The sequence below is a fragment of the Phocoena phocoena genome, chromosome 4, assembly GCF_963924675.1.
Source record: "Phocoena phocoena chromosome 4, mPhoPho1.1, whole genome shotgun sequence".
NCBI lineage: Eukaryota > Metazoa > Chordata > Mammalia > Artiodactyla > Phocoenidae > Phocoena > Phocoena phocoena.
In genome coordinates, this window is record NC_089222.1 from 141,244,467 (window position 1) to 141,269,521 (window position 25,055).

Here is a 25,055-nt window from a genome sequence, read left to right on the forward strand (position 1 = left end):
AACAACAAAAATCACTTTTCTGCTGACTCTCACAAGGGTTACTAACACAAACCTAGAAATCTGCTGGATATGACGTTTTGGAAGAGCTTACCTCAAGAGAAGTTTTTATTTAGAAGGGCCTGAGGGAAGGTTGGTCTTTTCAACGCCAGTATTTGAGATTTTAAGCAGCGTGCAGTGACGTCTCCATGACCTGAAACCTTCAAATAACTGAGTTGTTTCTTTACCATCCCCCCCACCCAAGATAAAGAGCAAACACAATTAGCCGATTTGAAGAGTTTATTAAAAAGGTTAAATCTGTCTTGTACCCCGGGATCATGGACACTTAGAGCATCTTTTTTTGTGTTCTATGACACATCTGCACACCTACATTCACTTCATAAGCATCATTTAAAAACATTGACCATTTTTCACTGATGCCTAAAAAAGGGTACAAAAAAGTGCATGAGATGCAGCCCTCACCCCTCACACACACTTCCGATGAGCTCAGATATTTACCCAATGAGGTTGACACCGAGAAGGATCATGTCCTTGTTGAAACTTAAGGGTTTTAGGGATCTTCTGGTCCAATCAGGTCTACCAGATGGCCAAGCACATGATCTCCTGGTGAGTTCCCAGAAGGGTCAGTGTCAGAGCCAAGCCTGTCAGTGCAGTGTTCTTGCTGTTACACCACATGCCTTGCTGACGCCAAAGCCTCCTAAGATTTGACATAATTAAACAAACACAATTTTCCATAGTGGGCAGAACAGGCAAAAGAGGCAGGCCAGCAGACAAGCACATCTTGAGAACAGTCTTTGAAATGGATGGACTCTGGAGGGTTTTCCAGTTGGATCAGAGACATAAGAATGTCCCCTTCTGGGGGCTCTGGGAGCCCTTGTTGGAAGCATCTTCATTACGCTTGGCTTGATGCAAAAGACTCCGACTCCTCCTAAAGGAAAGAAAGGCACCTTGATGGTGAGGGTTAACTCCCTCATAAGTGGGCTGAACGTCATTCACTAAGATCCACTAAACTGAAGATCATGAAAGAGTTTAAAAGGGAAGGTAAGTAGTTTCAGTGGGACAGGAATGTTCTCTTGTCAGGTGGCTAAGCCATCAGAGGAATAGGTACAGCGTTGGGCTAACAGTTCCTTGAAATTCAATCGGTTCAAATGTATGCATCTTTACTCGGCTTGTCCTTGGCTTTGTCCCAGCAGGGTGCATCTTTTGAGACTGTCATCAGGTCACCTTCCTGGGCAATGGCAGAGCAACCTCTCACGTGGGATAGGGAGACAGATGCTGGAGGTTGTTGGCATGGCGTATGGGTGTGTCTGATGTGTGTGGTGCCGAGTGTGGGCACAGTGGTTGCACAGAGAATTGTACTCTTGTTCAGGGCAAGGATCCTCATTTTCCACCTACCTGGGGGCTGGATGCAGGGTCAGCACCCAGCACCATCACTTCCCCAGCTCAGAAGTCACCACCTTATAAGACACTTATAATTTCATATCTAGAAACAAGAAGCGTCTTTTAAAGAGACTGCTAACGTATTTCTTCATAGCTAACGTATTTCTCCATAGCGTGGCAAGAGGAGGTCACCTCTATTTAGGGAGGCACTGTGCCCTTAGGGAAACCTCAGAAGGTGAGAGATTGAGGCAAAAGCTGAATTAACTCTTTGAGAGCAGAACACAGCACAGTTGGAAATGCCATCTTCCCTCTGATCATGATGCCTGGGTGGACCCGGTACTCACGCAGGTGCTGGTCTGGCCCCAGGCCCTGCTATCCTCCAGGACCCTTCTCAGTATCTTCCCCAGACATAAACATGAATGTATATCCCAGTTGTTTTCTTCTCCGAGCAAGGGCTATCTCTTTGAGGCAGAGCACAGCCCCTCTGGGGAGGCACGATGCCAGAAAGAATAAACATTGCCTTTTCTCCCTATAGCTGGTTTGAAGTTTCTGGGACACAGAGAGCTTTCTGGCTTTGCCAAGCTTGTCTTGGGAGATGAAACATGTACCCCTTGCCATGTGCTCAAAGTGACTTTTCCCAAGTTTTTTCTCGTTCTTTCTGAAAAGTGAGAGATTGAGAAGAGGAAAGAAAAAAATTCCCATCAAACTGTAAAAGTTTGTAAGTGGATCACACCCAGAAGTCTAAGCTGTAACTAGTCCTGCCAGAGGGTGGAGGAGGGGCTGGTGCTGCCAGGTCTAATTACTGTCAAGAGCAGTAGAGGGGCTCAGATTTTTACCATCCTCGAAGGGTAATGGGTTGGCCTCCAGGGTTCCATGGATGCTGGCAGAGACCCAGCCTGATGATACTCATGGCCCAGCAGTCGGCATGAGTGCCACGTTCCCATCGGCCCCCCTGCGCCCCCAGGCCCACGGGTGATGCAGAGCAGCTAGGTGGCCCTTGCGCACTCAGGGGGTTTGTGTCACTGCTGAGGAACCCTGAGCTTAGGAAACCCCACCCATTTGTTTCCAACTGAACAAATATTTATAAGATGCCTACTGTGGGCCAGCTTCTTCTAAGAACTGGGGATGCAATGGACAGGACAAAGAGTTCTGCCCTCATGGAGCCGACATTCCAGTGAGAGAAGACAGATAATGAACAGTAGCCATGATAAGCAAATTATGCAGGCAGTTAGAAGATGTTAAGGATATGGATAGAGAGCACAGAAGGTATAGGGGTGCAGGAACGCCAGGAGAGGGACAGAATGTGGTGTTACATAGGGTATTCAGGGAGGGCTTCAAAGAGAAGATGAACCGTCTGCCTCTGTTTGACAGGTCATTTTGGGCCAATGGGTGGAAAACAAACGCGGGGCTCAGGACCCTTGGATATTAAATTGTTGACACAATCTTCCCAGGCGACCTTCCAAGAGCGGATGATATTCTCTGAGTCACATTCTTTGGACAAAGATGCCATTTGAATGTGGACATACTGTGAGCTCTCTTTAAACCTCTGCAGAATAGGTGACTATAGTGAACAAGTCCTCGGATTCCTGGTCCCAGTCCAGTGCCTGGAGGCTGCACACACTGTCTACCACTGCTGGAAATAGATGTACAGAGTTCACCGCTTCTCTGGAAGGCCTCAGCCATTTCCTTAAAAGTCACATGAAGATTTTGGCATATGAGGAATCAACGTCCCAGGTCAGAGGAATCTTTCCTGGGTGGTGATCTACCACTTATATTAAAAGCAGATTAAGCAACAGTGTGTTTTCTTTGTCTTAAGATATTATCGAGATTCTCTGAGCGATCAGATTTAAGACCATCTCGTTCTTCCATCTCTCCCCACCTCCCTTCTCCAGCCTCTTCTCTTTGTGGGTAGCACAGCAGAGGTGGGTACCAGGCAGTGACCCAGGTGGAAGCTCTAGGTTTCCCGTGGGTGTGCATGTGTTCAGTGTTGTACCCTGGCTATGCAGCAACAGAAGACCTTGCTCACTTTAGGAAGGAGAACGTCTTTCAGGCTGCCAGCCAGGTGGATGCCTCAGAGGAAACCCAGTCCGTTGACCCAATAGCGATTGTCCATTGACCCTAGAGTTTTTTGGCTGGAGGATAAAGAATTTATCTGAGCTTCCCCACTCCAAGCTACATCAATCCGGCTGCAGACTTAGGCTAGTAAGGTGACCTCTGGAAGGCATTATAAATCAGATTAGAGATGGGCAGAAGTCCGGAGGAAAATGATCACTCCTCTCAATAATGGACTTTTTAATCCACAGAGACCCCTTTCATCTGGGTCTCTTTGTAGATATTAACACCAGGCCCCTACCTGAGGGGTAGGGTGAACTTTTTGATACAGTGGTTATGTGTTGAACTCATTTTAATGAGCATTTCCAAGGCAGTATTATTGAAAGCAATCCCTTCCAGAGGCAGACATGATGTGGAATTTTTTATTTTTGTACATCTTGAGATAAAAATTTTTTAAAAATGTAGACTTCTAAGTTTGGGGGATATAGTAAGTTTTAGGTTGATGAACAATAGAGCTTTAATTTTATTTTTTCCCAGAAAGTAGCATTTCATTTCTTTGAATTAAAAAAAAAAAAAAAAAAGCAGTCTGTGGAGATGCCAACAACAAACTGTCAACATGGGTTAAAGTTTGAAACCACGGCAAGAAACAAGCATTTCGCATCCAGGAAGTCACCTAATGTCAGGACCAGCAGGTGGTCCTGATGTGGTCCTGGATCTGCTCTGCAGACGCTCGGTATCACAGAATCTAAGTAGGCAAATGGGCTTGCCTGGAAAGTAAATGGAAGGAAGGAATGATGGAAAAGATGGATGGAAGAAGGGAAGGAGAGAAGGAAGGAGAGAAGGAAGGAAAGAGGGAGGGACAGAAGGACAGAAGGAGGCAGAACAGGAAAGAAATTTCTGAACATGTTCTCAGATGGCAATGGGTGACACCAGCCTAGGCTTGTGGCTTAAAGGGGAGCCTGTAGAGAGTATTAAGGGAGTGGACGTATTTGTACAGTCTGCTACCTTGGCAACTGAGCAGCTCCGGGCATTCGACCACGTTTTCTGGTCAATGCCAAACCTCTGACATGAGACTTAAGAGAGGCTGGAATGGGGAGTTGGGGGGGCTTTCTAAGGTGTACTATGTAAGGGTCATGGGAAGGAGGACACAATTTATACTATTTAAGAATAAGTGCTCTGTTAGGATGAGCCACATAGAAAATAATATAAACTGAGAGGAAGAAAAAGAAAGATTTCAGAGGAACATCACTTACTCTCGACTCGTTTTCTCTGGGTGCAAGGGAGTGAGTCAGAGGAACAGACAGCAAGATGGTCTACTGCACATTTAGATACTGGTTATGGTGGTGGCAGGACAGGTCCATGAGGACAGGATGCACAGACTTCTCCTGGTCCAACCTTCCTGATTCCAGTGAGCTGGGGCTGACGGTGGGACTCTAGAGTAGGGGTCTGCAAACTTTTTCTGGAAAAAGCCAGATGGTGACTAGTTCCAGCTTTGCTGGCCCTACCATCTCTGTTGTAACTACTCAACTCTGCCATCATGGCATGAAACAGCCATGGACTAAATGCACATGGTGTGCATGGCTGTGTTCCAATAAAACTTTATAGATAAATACAGCAGTGGGCTGGATTTGTCCCGTGGGTCATAGTTTTCTGATCCCTAGTCCAGCTAGAGGGCCAGGTGTCGTTGGGAGGCAAAGAGCAGAGCATATGAAGGGGCTTAGAATACCTGGCCAGCCCCTCATTAAAACTCAGACCTGCTGCATCTTCTGTGTCCTTCCCCTCTATCCTGGGGAGGTCAGACTCTCAGAATCCTCACTGGTTTATTAACTTGGGGCCTTGATTCAGCCCTGGTGTTTGCAAACACAAGCACCCCTAGGAAGGAGGACCCAGCAGTCAATAGGAGACAAGAGAAGTAGACATCGAAATAAAGGCAGACCACCTTTTCTTTTTTATTTCACTTAGACAAAATGCAAAGAGTGTCTCATTAACTTAAAAAATAAACAAAAAAGAAAACCAAATTGATTCCCCCCACCCCTTCACTGACGGCACTCATCCTAAGTAACAACAGAAGGAGGTCAAATCAAGGACCCAATTTCTAATGGGAAAGAAAGGTGTGCAAACATGACTAACGTTTACCCCGGTCCCCAAATCAAGGTTCCTTTTAAATTCACAAAGAAGGTAAATTTTTTTTCCTGTTTTCTTTCTTGAATCTTGTGTGATAGAACTTCCAGTCAGAAGGTTGAATGTGTCCCACATGCACATTGTAGAAAATCAGTAAAAATGCAATAGCCCGTGAAGATCATAAAACTGGACTTCTTTCCCAAAAAATCAGATGCCCAGGCAGATGGAGCTCACACTCAGACAGAAAAAAAGCAGGAGAGTCTTTGCACTGTCTGTGGTTTTTTTCAGTATTTTCTCTCTCTCTGTTTTTTTTTTTTTTTAATATATTTTGGCAATTTTCTTTCATTATAAATATTGGAATTCTGTAAAAAAAAGGTAGCTTTGATTGAATTTTTTAAACCGTATTTACAACCGCTGTCCAGTCATGCCGTTGGTTATACCAGGGTGTAGGACTTGGTGTAGGGATTGCTGCCTTTCAAATGGCCCCGAGAGTCCAGCAGGGATTCCTGGGAGCTGCTCATCTTGGCTGCCTGTCCCAGCTCCACCCCCTCCCGCTGAGGTAATGTGGCCACGGCCCCCTGCTGCCACTGCTGTCCGTCCCTCGTGGAGGCCGTGGAGGAGGCAGCCTCCATGGGGATGGGCTCGAGGACCGGGGGGCGTTTCAGGGTCCGACTTTTCTGGGGCTCCAAGCATGCCTGCCCTATACTCGGGTCCCTGCTGGCGCCTGGACCACTTCGATTCAACAAGAAGTCCATTCGAAGGTATGGAGGCAAGTGGATGAGGTCACCTGGAAGGAAACACAGAGGGTTAGGTGGGCTCTTCCCTTGGTCAGCAGGTGCTGGCTGGCCCTGTGCCCATGCAATGGGCCACTCGGGGTATTATAGGTGGGAATGTCTCCACACCTGGGCACAGGGAGACCTGGGCACAGGGCTTCCCGAGACCCCTGGTCAGAGCCCCTGCAAAGGCATCACCCTCAGGCCTCCTCCACCAGGCACAGGGAGAGCTGGCTTTCCTATGGCTTGTTCACTTAAGCTCTTAAATGTCATATTTTCACCAGAGAAATAGATGTAACAAGATCCTTGGAAACCCCACCACGGGAAACACCAGAGGCAACCACACATGCAGGTTATAAACGGTGATGGCCTGAACCCTGGATGCAGTGGACAGTGGTCGGGAGAGTGCAGGGTTTGAGGAGGGAGACAGGGATGCAGAGCAAAGAATGATGGAGTCTCAGCACTTCCACAGAACTGTGTGACCTTGGCCGTCACTTAGTTACCGGTTTCTGTGATTGCTTTAGGTGGAATCCTTACCAGGCTTTGCCTGCCTGCTAAACTGCTTGTGTCTCTTTCGGTCAGTGCCGTGTAGACAAAGACGAACAGCTTAGACTGGGTATCAGGGTTTCTACTTCCTTCTCAGGATCACTCATTTGGCTTCTATGATGCCAGGGAAATGCACCCTCTTCAAGAGAACCCACTGCGGGGAGAGAGGTTAGTGGACAGAATCCACTTCCCCCCCCACCCCGCCCCAACGCGGAGGCCACCTGTCCTCTGGGCTGCTCCCAGCACTGCCTGACATGACAGGTTCCCCTGATGACAAACCCCACCTGATGTGGGATTTCTCAATGAGGGGTTTGCTCGGGGCTTCCCCATCGCCCGGCTGCAGAGTCCTCAGCAGTGCACTACAGCAGAGGGTCTTCCTGCCCACCCCTTCCTTCCCTTCCTCCTGTCACAGGATTCACACCTGTGTCTTGGTCTGTGGGCCCTCCTTGCCTGCTTCTGCTGTAATGGAGCAGGACCCTGTGGGGACTTTCTGGAACAGACACCAGCCATGTCCTCCACCTGCTTCTTGTTTGCAGAAAAACTTTAGCCTCCTAGGCCCTCCCCAAGTTCTAAAGAATAAATTTAATCAGAGAAATAAGAAGATGCAGAAACAAAGGACAATAGTCAAGGAAGACAAAATAACAATAGTTTAGTCATTAAACAAAGTCAAGGATCTTTAGTTCCTCCTCAAGGTCTATAGATAACATTCTGAGCCACATCCTTTGAGCTGTTCTGTAGATACTGAAACCCCACCAGTTGGAAGGAGTTAACTGCATGCTGCCCACCAGCAGGAAATCCCAGACCGGTTGAAACCAGAAGGTTAATGATGTTGACTCCCAATTACCTCACCACCAACCAATCAGAAGAATGTCTGTGAATTGATCATGACCCCCACAACCCTCTCCTCAGCACGTAGCTCCTTTTTCTTTTCCCTATAAAATTTCTGAGCAAAGCCTGAGAATGGGAAGTTGGTTCTTTGGGACATGAGTCCACCTTTTCCACAGGACTGCCAGCTTCCTCAATAAAGCTGTCTCTCCTTTTACCCAACATCTGTTTCTCAGTGTTGGATTATTGAGCAATGAGTGGCTGAACCTGAATTCAGTAATACTGCTCCCTCTTTTTATCTTTATTCTTTACAAGAATCCCCCCACCCCCCATCCCCACCACCAAATCCCTTGCATGTCTAATCTGTCTTGGCATCTGCTTCTTGGAAAACCTGAACTGGCACAGCTGCCATCACCATCAACTACGGCAATTGTTCTTTTGAAGTTCAACTGTGACCTCTAATTGCCACATTCCATGGTTTCTTCTTGGTCCTCACCCTACTTGTACCACCTACAACATTTTGTGCTGTTGATCTTTTTGTTTTTGAAACTCTCAGCTTCCACAGCACTTTGCTCTCCCAGAGCTCTTCCTACATCTCTGACTGTGACTTGTTACTCTCCTTTCCTGGACCCTGTCCTCCATCCACCCTCTAAGACAGGGTTTTCCCGGTGCCATGTGCTCAGCCCTCTCTTCAAGGCTCAGCACTCACCTCATCTCATTATAGGTCACATCCATCTTTTCCATTTTGCTCTCTTTCCTGAGTTCTAGACTTGAATTTCACATGCTTTGCTAGATATTTCTACATGAATGTCCATCATGAATTTTATTTTATATTTTGTATTTATTTATTTTTTAAACATCTTTATTGGAGTATAATTGCTTTACCATGTTGTATTCGTTTATGCTGTATAACAAAGTGAATCAGCTATGTGTATACATATATCCCAAAATCCCCTCCCTCTTGCATCTCCCTCCCATCCTCCTTACCCCACCCTTCTAGGTGGTCACAAAGCACCGAGCTGATCTCCCTGTGCTATGCAGTTGCTTCCCACTAGCTATCTATTTTACATTTCATAGTGTATATATGTCTATGCCACTCTCTCACTTCATCCCAGTTTACCCTTCCCCCTTCCTGTGTCCTCAAGTTCATTCTCTATGTCTGCATCTTTATTCCTGTCCTGTCCCTAGGTTTGTTAGAACTTTTTTTTATTTTTTAGATTCCATATATATGTGTTAGCATACGGTATTTGTTTTTTCACTTTCTGACTTACTTCACTCTGTGAAGTACAGCTCTAGATCTATCCACCTCACTACAAATAACTCAGTTTCATTTCTTTTTATGGCTGAGTAATATTCCATTGTATATATGTGCCACATCTTCTTTATCCATACATCCAATGATGGACACTTAGGTTGTTCCATGCTCTGGCTATTGTAAATAGTGTTGCAGGGAACACTGTGGTACGTGACACTTTTTGAATTATGGTTTTCTCAGGGTATATGCCCAGCAGTGGGATTGCTGGGTCATATGGTAGTTCTATTTTTAGTTTTTTAAGGAAACTCCATATTGTTCTCCACAGTGGCTGTATCAATTTAAATTCCCACAAAGAGTGCAAGAGGGTTCCCTTTTCTCCACACCCTCTCCAGTATTTATTGTTTGTAGATTTTTTGATGATGGCCATTCTGACTGGTGTGAGGTGATACCTCATTCAGACTACAAAGCTACAGTAACCAAGACAGTATGGTACTGGCACAAAAACAGAAATACAGATCAATGGAACAGGATAGAAAGCCCAGAGATAAACCCACACATATATGGTTACCTTATCTTTGATAAAGGAGGCAAGAATATACAATGGAGAAAAGACATCCTCTTCAATAAGTGGTGCTGGACAGCTACATGTAAAAGAATGAAATTAGAACACTCCTCGATACCATATACAAAAATAAACTCAAAATGGATTAAAGACCTAAATGTAAGGCCAGACACTATAAAACTCTTAGAGGAAAACATAGGCAGAACACTCCATGACATAAATCACAGCAAGATCCTTTTTGACCCACCCCTTAGAGAAGTGGAAATAATAACAAAAATAAACAAATGGGACCTAATGAAACTTAAAAGCCTTTGCACAGCAAAGGAAACCATAAACAAGACGAAAAGACAACCCTCAGAATGGGAGAAAATATTTGCAAATGACGTAACTGACAAAGGACTAATCTCCAAAATATACAAGCAGCTCATGCAGCTCAATATCAAAAAACAAACAACCAAATCCAAAAATGGGCAGAAGACCTACATAGACATTTCTCCAGTGAAGATACACAGACTGCCAGCAAACACATGAAAGGATGCTCAGCATCACTAATCATTAGAGAAATGCACATCACGAATTTTAAAAGCCAGTCTACAAACCCAGTTTATGAAGGCTAGCCCCTAGTCCCAAACTCATCCCCAAATGCCACTTTCTCTTTCGTGCCCAATCTTTTTTTTTGTCACCCTCATCTTCTCAGAAATTGATACTTGAAATCTCAGAGCCCTCATTGACACCTCCTTCTCCAGGTTAATTCTATTTGCAAAATATCTCTTGACTCCCTTTTGCTCCCATCATTATGACCCTGGTTCAAGTCTTCAATACATCTTGTGGGTCCCCTAAATGCATGAACACAATTAGAGCCCAGTCACTAGACACACTTTGCAAACTACATCACCCAGGTTTGAGCTGGACTGAAGCCCAGATCTGACCTTCCAGCAGTTTTGGAATAGACATTGTTCATTGTGTAGCCTAGTGCTTCCAACTCTTCTCACTTCGAGACACATGCAGACAAGGGGTATCTGTGCAACACACTGGGATGAATGCACTGGGCTCTTCCTGGCCACGTTGGGGACTGAGAGGCTGGCCATCTTGGCTCACCTGTAAGTCCCTTATGGCAGACCTGGTGAGCAGCTCTGATTAGAAAACGGGCTGGGGGTGTGCAGTCCTGGAGCCGAGAGACCAGGTAAGAAGATGTGCAGGTGAGGGAGCCATGATGATGGCCTGAGCATCAATGGGAAGTGAAAGGGAATGAAACTGTGACTTGTGGAACAAGCCCAAGGAGATGGCTCCAGAACTGATGGCAGGTGGGGCAGTGGGAAGGAGGGGTCAGCGATGACTCCCTTCCAGGTTTCAAGCTCAGGAAACCGGGTGGACAGCAGGACTATTCATTCATTGCACAGAACTGCCTAGGAGAAAAATCATAATTTGGTGGGAAAAGATCATGGGTTTGGTTTCAGACATGCTGAGTCTGATGTGGTTGGGGACACCCCAGAGGAGATCGTTCGTGAGCATTTTATTCTTAATAACGTATCTAAGGCATAACTCATTCCTTAACTTTCTGAATCTAAAATAACTGGCAATTCTTGTTTCTTTTGCTTCAAAATATTCCCTGCTTTCCTTATCGTTGATCATGTCTTCCTCAGCCAGCCCCTTGGCGGGATCTTGGAACCTCCTGTACCAGGCAGGGCTGCCATTAGCTGGTGGTTGCGCTAACAAAGCAGTGAAGCCGTGTGCAATTAGACAGTGACTTAGACCCCAGAACCTTCGAAATTCAAGTTTACTCACTGAAAGAGAATAACCATGTAAAGAGAAGGGAGAGACTACTCAATGGTATAGGAGATCTAGAAACAAAAGTAAGACAGGCTGGAAAATTACTGGAAAATGCATTTTGCACAGTTTAAATGTGCATAAGAATTTTCAAAATGCTTTGAGTTTTCTTCCCCAACCCCCCAATAAGAGAAATGATGACCTTATTTTTGGGAGATTTACCATGTTGATTTCTGAGACCTTGCATTACATTGTCATATTACTTGGTATTTATGATGCAAGAATCCACTTAGCATTTTCCCACTGGCTTTCTCAGGATGTCTTTATCCCAAGAAGTGATGGTGACTAATTATACATTTTCATTAATATTTTTCAGCCTGTGTTCCACTAAAACAATACCTTGGTTTGGCTCACTGAAATCAAAGGCATTTTGATTAAACATTGGCTTCATACAGTGAACTGGATCAAAGGAAAGCCCAATAATAAATTCCTTGATGATAAATTGGCCACGACACTCTTGGAGAAAGAAATGATGTAATTTCACATTCTTGTGAAATGAGTTTTGTAACTTGATGTATTTGGACTTTAGCTTAGAAAAAAAGGTGGCATGAAATTTATCATTATAGATTCTAATGTTGAAGGTAGGTATTGCTATGTGTATTAGCTTTAGTCCCCCAAAATAAAAGTATTTAATTTAAAAAAATGAAACCTTATGTCCCTAATGCCTTCTATGATGGTATTGAAAATTCTTCGTCTTCCTTTCTGGTAGTGGATGTATTCTTTAACCTTCTCTATTGGGGGTTAAATTATTTGCAAACAAATATCATGAAAGCATTAACAGAGCTGTCATTAAAAACAAAAACTGGAACAGTTCTTTTGTAGCATGAAGAATAATTTTTTGCATGTGAATCAACACACCCTAATGGATCAATTTTGAAATTTGTGGATTTTTATATATCCAATTTCCTAAAAGTGATTATCTGTCTTTATTCCAAGAGTCCAGATTAATTGGCTCTTTTATTTATTTACATAACTAATATTATCTTGAAAATCATTTTGTTCAAGTACTTGAGAAAATGTGGAAGGCATTTACCTCCAGGGTTCTTTTAAAATGTAGGTCAAGAGTGCCTTATGCTGTTTCTGACACCCAACTACATCTTGAGCACTTGGCATATTTGTAATGCTTTGTCACAGATGCACAAATGACTCTCCATCCCAGCAACTCCCCTTTGAACAAACAGGGCTTATTAAACCCCTAAAAAGCCATAGCATCTTGGTCCCAGCTGGACTGCGGGATGCTCAGGTGCCAGATTGGATGGAACGGATGTGTCTGAAATCAAAAGACAAACCCATGATACCTTCAGGGTTGCCACTTTAGATGTAGTGATCAAGGTAGCTGGAAAAGATTGGTGAGAACTGGAAAACCTTAATAATGAAGACAGCTCAGCACCACATCCCTATATACAGGGGCTTCTGTGTTTGCTTATCGCAGGTCTGCTAAGCATCTCTGAATAGTCAGTATCTCCGAGAGATCCAATTTTTCAGGCAAAGCTTGATTAAGTTGTGTGATGCTCTAATTAGCTCCTTTTGACAGTGTGTTTTCTGATTGGCACCCCAAGTAGTCCTTTCAACTGTGTGAATGACGTAAGTGAGCTCTCTTAATAGTTCATGCGCTGACGCAGAAGGAAGCACCAGAGTGATCGGTGGGGAGCGCTGTTTATTAAAGGCACTTTATGGCCATTAAAACCCACCTCTTTTGCTAGTCCCAGTACCAGTTAGGAAACTGGATTCTCTAAACGTCCGTCCATTTTTATGTTCTGCAGACGTCTCTACATGCCGAGACAACCATGCGCTTATGACTCCAGACAGAGAGAAATAAAATGGGAAACTATCATGACAATCTAGACACCCACGCACCTGCTTTTCTTAACCTCCCGGCCCTCCATCTGGCCGGCCGTTTCACATGGGAGAAACTAAACAACACTTCTAATGGTGGTGATTAAGAGTGGAAGCCTGGACGACATTGTCTGCATTTTAATCTGACAGGTATAAGTCTGGGCTCAGTTTCCTCACTCATAAAATGGGAACAGAGCAGAATCGACCACAGAGGGTTAGAATGAGGGTTTAATTAGATAATGCAGGTGAAAGGTTTCCTGTCAGACATCTCCCTTTCCAGAGGGTCTGAAGTTATGGGGCTGGAGATCTGACAGGGGAATGGTTCGGGCACTCTTCTTTTACCTTAGTGTCTGTCTTTTGTGGGTTGAGTAGTGTCCCCCCAAAAGATAGGTCCATATCCCAACCCTTGGTGTCTGTGACCTGATTTGGAGAAGGGTTTTTGTTGATGTCATTAAGTAAAGGACCTTGAGATGAGATCACCTGAATCTAAGGTGAGCCCGAAATCCTATGACATGTGTCCTCATTAAAAAAAAAAAAAAAAGCAGAGGGAGATTTGAGACATAAAGAAGGGAGACGGCCATGTGAAGATGAGGCAAAGGTTGGAGTGATGGGGTCACGACCCAAGGAACTTGGAGCCACCAGAAGCTGGAAGAGAGAAGGAAGGGACTCTTCTCTAGAATTCCTGGAGGGAGCACAACCTCACGGACACGTTGATCTCGGACTTCTGTCCGCCCAGAAGAGAGAATATGTTTCTGTTGTTTTAAGCCACCTAGTTTGCGGTAATTTGGTACAGAGGCCACAGGACCCTAACACTGAGGTCCTTTCTTCCTGTCTGGGATGGGCTGGGGGCGTCACGGGAAACCTCTTTGAACATTTTTCCTGTGTGGAACAGTCTCTGCTCCCATCCACCAAGGAGAGGAGGGGTTTTCTCTTTAATGATCAGTAACAGTGGCTGGCACACTTGTGGATTACGCTGTCCCTGTGCTGTGCCCTGAGCTCACAGCAGCCCCTCTGTGGGCTCTGCTATGAGCCATCCTTCCTTCTCTGCCAAGGCCAAGCCAGAGTCACTTCTCCCAGGTCCCCTGCTCCCTGGGGAGGTGGACAGCTGTCCAGCTGTTACCCTACACTTAGGAAAATATCCTTCCAGGGCTGGATTGGAGGTGGCTTTTCCGGATTCCCCCCAGGAGGGAGCCGAAGCCTCCTGAGTGCATCTGTCTCCACGGGCCTTCTCGGTTCCCCACTGCCCAGCCCTCCCCAGCCCACCCTCCCAGAACACTTGACCCCCACCAGGCTCCGTGGAGCAACCCCCGCCCCCCCGAAGTGAATCCACCCCAGCCCTCTGGAGTTTCCATTTGAAAGCGGCAGTGACCCAGGAGAAGTCGAAGGGTCTCCTTTGCTTTGAACTCCAGAGTCACCTGTGTCAGGTGCGCATGCCCTTGGCATCCTGGTGTGTAAACCCGCCACTGCCCCCAACCCGGGTGGAACCTGGCCCGGCCTGGGTGCAGATTCCAGGAAACCAGGGTCTCCAGACGGACATCGGAACTGACATCCTCAGTGATAACTTCCCCTCTTGCTTTCCTCCGGCTACCTCTCCACTTTGTCTCTCCCTCTTTCTAGTTTGGTTTCCTTTGTGCTGAACCTTTCAGCCATGAAGCAGAAGGCATGGGGAGGGGGTAAAGCACAGACAGTGCAGGTATGAGAGGGTCAGGAGACGGCCGACTGCAGTGCAGGGGCCAGGGCACCAGTGTCGAGTGTGTGTGTGCATGTGTACGTGTGATGGAAAGACAGAGATGGGAAGGAAAATCGGAGGGGAAGGCCACACACAGAAAAGGCAAGCGGAGGCACATAGGAGAAAAGGACAGAGTCAGGCAGGCGGCCCCGGGGCTCACCCTCTGAAAGCTGGGAGGGAAAGGACCTGGGGACCCCAGCACTCCCTTCCTCGCCTTCCATCTGCCCTGCTCACCTGCCTGCCTGTACTTCCAGCCCTTCTAGCACCTTCCCAGACACCTAGACCCTGTGAGCTACCTCCCCAAACCCAGAGGAACCCACGGGGGCTGAGTCCCGCCTGCGCCTTGCAGGCTCTCTCCACCCACCGGCTTTTGTGGGTTTTAATTGCGTGTTTGTGCATCGTCAACAGTCACCCCACTGTGCTCTGCTCCCGAGGCCAAAGCCTATGATGGCCCTTGTGTCAGAGACATGGAGGGACAGCGAAGGGTGAAGGAGGCTGGTGGGGGAAGAAAGCTCCGAGAAACTGGGCTGAGGGACTGAGCTGCTGGGCCAGCCTGGGGTCAGGTGGTGCTGAGATGGAGGGGTGGGGCAGGGGTGAGGTGGGAGGGAGGAGGGCTGGTGGGGAGACAGAGAGACAGAGACAGAGAGAGACAAACAGAGAGATGGGGGAGAGAGAGACAGAGACAGACTGAGACAGAGAGGGAGACAGAGAGACAGAGACAGAGAGAGACAAACAGAGAGATAGAGGGAGAGACAGAGACAGAGAGGGAGACAGAGAGATAGAGACAGAGAGATGGGGGAGAGAGAAAACAGAGAGGACAGAGAGAGACAGAGGGTTTCAGAGAAGCACACACCCAGAGGGAAGCAGAGGGAAATCATGAAGACAGAGGACCAAGAGAGATGAAAGTGAGAGACACAGCACCACACAGAGAGAAAAGCCAAGGTCACCGAGTCACAGGATGATGGCTAAGAGGACGGGGAAGCGAGCCCTGTGGGAAGGGATGTAGGTTGTAGACCATGAGCTGGCCCTCTCTCCTCGCCTGGCCTCGACAGCCCACCCGCCCCAGGCCTCATGCTCCCCGTGCATCCCCCGGCCCGTGTCTCATCAGCCCACCGCCCACAAACTGCATCCTTCACCCCTGGCTGCCAGAGGAGCCCAGGCGCTGCCCTGACTCACTCCTTGAAGGATGAGAGGTGATTTAGCCTTTATTTCCATGTTATGTCTTATTATTTGACATCATGGGCCATTTCTCATCCTCCTGTCACTGCCCTCTGGGGACCTTTGGTGCCACTAATATCCCCGAAAGTTCACACCAAATAAGTCAGCATCCATTTCTCTGTCGGTCCCTAACCACTTTGCTCCCTGGCGCCATGACAACTCCAGCCCTCCAGCCTTGAAGTAGCATGGATTCCCCTGGCGATCCCACATCCATCAGAAAATACGAGCTCAAAGCTTGCTATCCTGCACCCAGGGGGCCTCCAAGCCCTGCTCTGCCCGACTGTGGGAAAACTGCTGTGTTAAACCTGCCTCTTTTTAGCTGAAAGCCAAAAGACACCCCCCTGCCTTCCTATCAGGAAAGCAAAACTTCCTGAACCTTCTCAATCTATTCAGACTCACATGCAACCTTTGAATGCATTTTAGCTTTGGAAGGAGAATGGCAAAATCAATCCCGACTCCGAACAAGAACGGATCAATTCAGAAACCCTGTAACGGACCTGCAGTCTGTGAATCTGGCTCAGACAACGGTTCCCGCCTCTGGCCACGTGCACCCTGGGGAAAGAAAGCCTACAGTCGAGAACAGCGGTTCTCAGCTGAGGGTGATTTTGCCCTCCAGGGGGCACGTGGCAACGTCCTATGATGCCCAGGGCAGCCTCCACCACAGAGCATCACCCAACCCCAGATATTATGCGCTGCTGTTGCAAAATCCTAGCTTACATGGTCCAAGTTCCTAATTCCACGTGGATCCTGATTTCACTTTACTTTTACTTGAAAACCATCAGATTCAATCAGAATAGGGAATGGTACTCCTCTGCCTCTCCTAATCCACAAGGAATTACCTCCTCAGTTCTTTGTGGAGGAATGTAAGGGATGCATCCGATGGAACGGCAGTTAGATGGCCTGTGTCCGACCTGACCTGACTAGGGTGGTGGGCTCAGAGCAACGGGCAGGGTGTGAGTGAGAGAGAGCTGAGTCTTGCCTTGAAATCCTGCCTCTGCCTCAAGTAGTTCTGTGAGACCTTTGAGCTTTAGCTCTTTCCTTTAGTCAAGGGAAATGGGCCTGATAATTTCTAATGAAAACCTGTAATCCTGAAAGAGTCTTTCTTATGCTCTGAATCATCTCACCTGGGAAAACTGGTCCAACACCTGCGAACTTGGAGGTGCTTGGAATTTGGGGATGAATAAGGGACAAATGAATGCATTTTTGGGAGCCTGAAATTCCAAGGCGCATTGCAATATCCTTCTTCTTTTGGCTGGGCGATTCTTTATAGTCAGCAAATGTGAGAACACTTGCACGCTTTCACAAAAAATTTGTGCAGAATGAAAGTGAAGCAGGGGCCCTGTGGGCTTCAGTCTCCTCTGGGGACACAAGAAAAGGAACTTTCATCAACTTCTAACAAGGTTTTATATCTGTGCTTGGATGGAGCTGTATATTGATGTAAAGGTAAGAAGCCAAGGATGCTTACCTCGACTTCCAGCAATTTCAATATAAACTACACAGACTTGAAACGACACCATGGCATCAAAGAGCTAGTTACAAAGGGGAGCGTGTAGTCCGCGTACACCCGAGGCCGACCAGATCTAACACTTTTCCAGTTTAATATTAATGTCAGAGTAGTAATGAAAACTTGTAAATGAACCCTTCTTGGTAAATGAATCTTCACTCCCAAACGGCGACCAGGAAAGACTCTAAATAAGTAATGTGAGATGGTTATCAGAAGTCCGCCTCAGTGGATTCTATTACCATTCTTGGCGTGTACTTGGGAGGGCTTCGTGCATTTTTAAGGGCTCATTGTTATTGTAATCCTACTTGCTGGTGAACTGTAAAAACTACACTGAGGTATAAAGTGGGGCTTTGAGTTTGTTGTGCTCATGGTTCTTCTGAAAGAGAGTAATTCTGGATAAAAAGCAGGATGGGAAAATCTGCTCAGAAGGTAGGCAAGCTGGGAACATGCTGGGGCATTTGGAGCCCCCAGTGGGGAAGGGTCCATGAGGGTCACGTGACACCATCGGGGACTCACACGCCGAGGACCCCCAAGGAGGAGCCCTGGCTGGGGGCTTCAACCTGTTCAACTGCGAGGCTAGCAGCCCCGTGTCAATAACCCCGCTCATCTTGACTCATCCCAAGAAGGACTAGTTCACCTGGAACGAGATGATGCCAGGCAAAGGAAATCTATGTTGGTGGAATTTAGGAGGCCAGAGAGTTGGGGCCTGGAGAGCAGGGGGGGTCATGACTGGTGGGGAAGGTGGGGCTGGCCTCTCAGAGCCTTGGGGGTCTTTACCCTGAAAGCAGTGGGAAGGCAAAGAAGGGATTTTTAACATGAGGGTGTTGACTGAATGACTTGAATTCTGGCTTGTTGCTTCCTAGTCTGGGAATAGGATGCTTGAGACCTTGGTGCCGTATCCACACGGGACCACACTGAGAGATGCCGGTCCTTGCTGTATATTTTTTACCCTTTGTATATTTCCAGGACCTTCAGGTCGCTACTGGCTTGTGGTGACACCTCACTGGGCTGTGTGTGTGTGTGTGTGTGTGTGTGTGTGTGTGTGTGTTCGTGTGTGTGGGAGGGGGTGTCTGTCTTCCATAAGCTGGGTTTTGCCTTGTTTCTTGGACCTCCTCAATGACCCGTCTTTGGGACACTTTGCTGTCTGTGACACTATGTGCTATTCTGATAAACAAGGAGACTGTGGGAAGTGTTGGTTTAACATATTAACACTTTGATGTCTTCAGGTAATACCTGGCATGGTATTTTTACAGGGAAGATGCTCAGTAGACATGGGTTGAACAAACAAGGGTATGACATTTGTGTTTTGACAGGGCCCTTCTGGAGATGCGGTGGACTTTCCTTCATGGCGGTGAGCCTCTCTGCTTGTCATCCATGCACGGGAATCCAGGGCTGTCTTCTGGTCACTCAGCAGGACACAGGTGGCCATCCTGCCCCTCTGTCACAGGCCCAGGTCTCCCCCTCACTTCCACCCCCTGTAGGCTCCCGAACAATGAGAGCAGAACCACAATATGTCCACCTAGGAAAGCAGCAAGTCGCCAATGGACTCAGAAGTCAGAGAGAATGTAGTGAGAACGAAAGAGAAAATCTCCACATAGCTGCGGCCACAGTGAAACAGCCAGAGCACGCGGCAAGGTCGGAGGAAAGCTCGGCACCTGTGCCCCGTGCAGGCGGGAGGAGATGGCTAGGAAAGGCAAACGCGCTCAGGGTTCCGAGCTTGGGACCCTCAGAAAACGTCCCGCCATCACTTTCTGTGTCTGAGGGACAGCCACAAAGAACAGACTGAAGTAACAGGCGGGTCCTTAAGAAGACAGAATTGCAAATGCACATCAGAAAGGTTTGGTTTTCTAGGAGGGAGTCAGAATGAGCCCATTCGAATGTTAAGGTCTACCTAGAGCTGCCTGAATACGAGGAGATGTTGCTTCATGGCCCCGGGGGGTCTTTCTGAGTTTAAATTCTGGGGGAGTGTTTGAAAGTCTGCACCTTTCAAACACAGCTTGGATGGAAGTAAACTCTTCCTGTGCTGTGGATGCCAAGCTCATTGCTGTCTGCCAGCCTTTATCTCTGCTCTTCCCTCCGCGTGGACCCGTTTCTCAGGGTCTCTGTCCGGGTCTCTCTGCCCGTCCACCACTGAGGTCTCAGCTCACGTCTCACTGCTTCTGAGAGGACTCCCCTGACCATCTTCTCCTAAGTACCTCCTGCCAGACTTTATCCCCTTCCTGGTTTACTTCCCTTCCCAGTGCTGACCATGATCTGAAACAATACTCTTTGTTTACTTGATAAGTGTCTGTTTCCCCCCAGGAACATAAGCTCCTTCCAAGCGGGGTCTTCGTGGGTCCTGTCAGCCGTTGTATACCCAGCTCCAAAAACAGGGCTAGGTGTGGAGTGGAAGCCAGAAAATACACACTGGAGGAAAGGCAGGGAGGCAGGGGGGGTGGGCGGGAAGGAGCAGGGCCATCTCTAGAAGGGTGAAGGCCAGGGGAACTCAAGCCTTGTGCGTGTGTGTCCGTGTGTGTGCACGTGTGCGTGCGTACATGACATGTGCACACGACAGCTGAGAACAAGGCCAGCCTTTGCAGGGGACATGAGATGAGCAGAGCCTGGCTGGTCCTTCAGGTGGGAGCCCTGTCTCTCACTCCACTCTCTTCTCTCCCTTTAAACACACCCCCCCCCAGGGGAGCGTGAGGTACGTGATGAGTGGATCCTAAAATTAAAATCCTCAATCTGCTTCGTATAACTGGTTGTTCAGAGAACCAATAAGTTGGTGGCAAGCAACGGCCATTTCCAACCGGAAAACCTCCCCTGCATTCATCACGGCGGAGGAGCAGGGGGTCAGTGAGGTGCAGACGTTTAAGGCTGGGGTCCCAGCGTCTCAGGGAGGAGATCAGAAGGGGTAGACACTGCCCTTGCTGCTGGCGGGGCCGGGCTGCGTTAGGTTGCAGATTTGGAGCTTTAAATTGATTTAAGTAGCTTCCTGCAGTGGCATCTCTTTATGAATAAAGAAGCAGTAGTAATCCAAGAACATCAGAAACTGGTTCCAGATGCTACCTGAAACCAAAAGCAGCTATATCGCAACCGAAGTACTGGAAGCCACCTTGGCTGAGAGGAAAAGAAGCTGTTAAATTTTCCAGCTATTTCTCAGAGGAACAGAGAGTTAGCGTGTTTGCTTTGTCTTTTGTTTTTAAAGATGGAAGTAGTTTCTATTTAATAATTTCTAACCATTGTAATATTTGAACCAATCGGCCAATCTTGTCATCTTCACAATCATGATATATTCATTCATTCAATAACATTTATTAAACACCTGCTCTACATCAGACACAACGTTAGGTATATACATTCAATATCATTAAGCTGGTTAAAAATATTTCTTGAACACTCGCTATGTGGCCAGATATCTGCTAGACACCAGGAGAGAAATATACAGATAACTAAGACATATTTCCTATTTTCCTGCAGCCACCATCTGGCCAAATTCATTTAGCTTAGTCCTGATTTGTAGAGAATTTAAAAGCTTGGGGTTGTAAACGGAAAAAAAAAAAAAAAAAACCCAAAAAACTCATCAGAAAAGAACTGATGGTAAGGAGAAAGATATCCAGAGATTTGGATGACTGATAGCATCTAGAAACACAAGGGAACACAGGTAAAGACTTTGGTTTGGAAGCCCTGTTCAAGGAACTGCTAATTTTGACACAGTCTCCAGTCAGCAGGATAATAAACTGTAACTTTAGGTTTTGTGCTCAGTGTTGAATTTAGTTCCATTATAAAGGAGCAACAGAAAGGCTTCCAGAAGGATGAAATATTTTTCTAAAAGCATATCAAATGTCCAGTAATAATAATACAGCATTTAGAGTGGATGAAACAATGTTTGTGGGCATTTGAATTCATAAGGATTTAAAAAGTTATCCATACCTACAGTCATAAAATCCTTTTAGTCTAAATAGCATATTATGACAATAGTACCTTACTTGTGACCTTTCAGCTGTTCTGATGGATCCAGGCAACAATATCATGAAAACAGTTCAAACATTTTTTTTCAATAGGAATCCAACACGATGAACAACAAGCCATCAAAAAGATACGAACCTTTAATGATTTCAAGACCGGCACACATAGGACATTTAACCTAGGAGCTGGTTCTACACAAGGGGAAGCATGGCATGTATCTCAGATGGGAGTGTAATGCATATACTTAACTGGGTGATACTGATACACAAATGAGGCGGACGCTCTCCAGGAATCAATGGCCATGGAAGGAAAATAAACCAAAGAAGGAAGAGGGGGGAGAGCACTACATCTGCAGACCATCATTAGAGTCACCGTGGGAGCCCCGACAACAAGTCAACAAGGCGACAACAGAAGCTACAACTAATGCTGCTGACGCCTGCATCAGGCGACATACAGCTTACACAAACCCCAGATGGTGGGTGTCGATGCCATGCCCATTTTACATTTGAGCCCATTTTACAGATGAGACAATTGCAGCCCAGCGAGACTAAACAACCTGTCCACTGGCTCATTTTCTCCTCTCTCGTCTTCCTTACTCTCGAGGTTTACAGCCACAAAATGCTATGGCATTTCTCCTACATTTGCTGCATCTGCCTTGCAAATAAATGCCAACAACAAAAAGTCCTTGAATAAAAACACCCACAAATAAAGTCTTCTCCCTGAGGAGGTAGAGAGCACGGAAATAAATGAAGCTATCCTTCTTGACAGGAGGTTCGTGTGGGTCTTGACTCAGTTTGGAAGATGAGTTGCTGGATAGACAATTCTTAGTTTATATATCTTTATGCATTTACAAAGCTCATTTCAGCTTGGCCTTATGCCATAAAGCCCAAAGGAATCGTGGGGATTTAAGATGAAGATATATTTTTGAAATAGAACCTGTAGCAGTGTTCAGAAAATGGGGAGATGTGAAATAAAACTGGATTCCACAAGAATGGATAGGCCAGTGCACAAAGTCAAGTCTACAGACAGGTACTTCAGGATGAAAAAGAAAAAGTGATTCTTCAGAAGAGAACTACAACCGGCTGCCATGATTCGGATCCAAACTAAAGATGTGTTTCATTTGCCCCGTACAATGGTTTGCACGTATCTGAGCAAACACTTGAAAAGTGTGAGTCGCCATATAACACCAAAATTTCTGGCTTCTCTTGAGAAACTCGCTCACACAGCCCCCAGTTTCCACTCGGGATCGCTTGGCAGGAGGCTGCTAGAGTCCTTTTCCCCTAGACAGTCACTCAGCTCTTGAATTCTCCATGTCGCCATCCATCCCTTTACCCTGCCCCCCACCTTCTTCACTTACATGATCTGCCAGGCCCTGCAGGTCTTAGGGTTTGCAGCTCCCATCCACACACCCAGAATACTGCTTAAGGCAGACACCAAACTACTGGCCGACCCGACACTAGCCATTTACTGTCACTTTAGGTAACTCAGGGAAGCCAAGTGCCAAAGGCTGGCTCCCTGGTAAGACTGCTCTCCTTCTGAAACCCACAGCACGGCAGTGTTAAAACATCATCCCCATATCTTCGATACTCCTCATGTGGTGGCGCTCTCCTTTTCTAGAATCTGGGCTCCCAGAGCTCTGTGGTTGCTTGAACAACAGAATATGGCAGAAGTGACGGGTCAGTTTTCAGGCCCAACCTTAAGAAACTGGCTATTTCCACTGTCTCTCTTGGGACACTGGCTCTTAGAACTGAGTCACCGTGACATAAGGATGCACAAGACACCTCGTGGAGAAACCTATGTAGGGAGGCTGCGGCCAGCATCAACCCTCCAGGTGAGTGAGCCATTTGGAACGTGGCTCCTCTATCCATAACTGAGCTCCCCATCGACACGGCCGGAACCGAGATGCGTGTCCCCACGAAGCCCTGATTCAATTTCAGACTCAAGAACGAAACAAATGATCACTGTTGTTGTAAAAGCTCCCAAGCTTTGGGGTGGTGCGTTATGCAGCAGTCAAGAAACAGAAGACCCAGTGTGAATCCCAACAAGGGCTTTCACAACAGACCAGTGTGACTTGGGAAGACGAGCTTCCCCGACTGCTGGTCCACACGTGTCTCGCCTCACCTGGCCGATGCGCCTTCGGAACCGCCATGTTCATCACGCGTCCTCCATCCTGAGGTTTGGGGGGAGATGCGGTGAACCTACAGATCCCCGATTCTGAAGGGGTGCTGGAGGTCAGACTGTCTGTGTACTCATTTGTCCCTGCCGTCAACTGCTCGGACGATGTGTCTGAGATGAAGCACTCCGTGATGGTGAACTTGGCGTGCCTCAGCTGCTCTTCCATCTTGGCGTGTTCGTAGGCCCTGGCCAGTTCTTCGTAAGTGGAAGAGGCACTTTCTGTGGAGACCATGCTGCTTCGCGCTCGATCTGTGCCGTGCAAAAGAGAAAACAAGACGGGTGATGTGTCACCATGAGTCTGCACTGACTGGGTGGTGCTCTGGGCTTGTGTCTATTTCTTCCAGTCACTGGGTAGCCCGGCAGGGGTGCCTGGTCTCTGTCTGAGGACTGCCTTTGTCACTGTAAGGCCACCTTCATGATCCTCAGCCATGTGGCCTCGGGGTGTCAACAGAATCTCTGGAGTCAGATGTCCCCAGCCTGGGACACTGCCATAGATCAGTAATACATCCCCTTGAAAAAATTCCGCTTTTAGTTAAGACAGCTGGGAATGCGGTGCAAATGAACTGCAGCGGCCCCTTCCCTGCCCCTGGGCCACAGAGAGTCTTTCACTGGCAGGAATGATCTGAACTCTGCACTCAGCTCCTCTGGCCTCTGTGTGGCAGGAAGACGGGGTGATGGTTAGAGGTGAAGATGTGACTGCACGGAATTGCTCACTAGGCCGAATGACTTCTGACCCTGGGACTCAGCTTTGTGTGTGCCACCCTTTACGGGGACCAGGAAACCTCTAGAACCATAAAAGGAGCATCTTGGGTAGAGGACTCTCTGCATTTTAAACCCACTCAAAAGTTCTGAAGTCACCTCTGTGGAACGCTGAGGTTCTTGTAAGAGGAGTAACTGCCATAAGAATAAACGTACATGGTGACACGCCGCCTTTGAGACTATTTTTGAAGCATATCATCCAGCACAAAAGAAAATGAGTGTTAAAATCTCCTACAGCTATTAAGTTTAGATATCATTTCTTTTCAAACTTTTAGACTGGTGGGGTGGGCACCAGTGCTATTCTTAGGCTCCGTCTTCTCTGCAGAGTGAGATCTTGGTGGTGGATGGTACGGTAGGAATGGCTTACCTTATAATCAACCCCTGTTTAATTGTCAAACGGGTCTGCCGTGTTCCCTATAGAGGGTGCTATGACCTTGTCATGTAACTTCAAGTGCAATGTCTTAATCCTGGAGATAGTAGTGGGTGAGATGCCCTCAGAGTGTAATCAGGATGACTGTAATCTTGAGGGAGAACATTTAGAAATTTCT

The 25,055-nt window shown here is 47.0% G+C and overlaps 1 protein-coding gene across 1 annotated transcript in view; it reads right to left on the reverse strand.

Annotated features, from left to right (window-relative positions):
* Positions 1–5,984: 5,984 nt before the first annotated feature.
* DSCAM (DS cell adhesion molecule) overlaps positions 5,985–25,055 on the reverse strand; it is a gene marked incomplete at its 5' end in the record, with an annotated part of 740,232 nt that continues 721,161 nt past the window's right edge. The window contains 2 exons of the mRNA XM_065875917.1: positions 5,985–6,337; positions 23,695–23,997. Of these exons, the coding sequence (XP_065731989.1) occupies positions 5,985–6,337; positions 23,695–23,997 (656 nt within the window). The remainder of the gene's footprint in view (positions 6,338–23,694; positions 23,998–25,055) is intronic.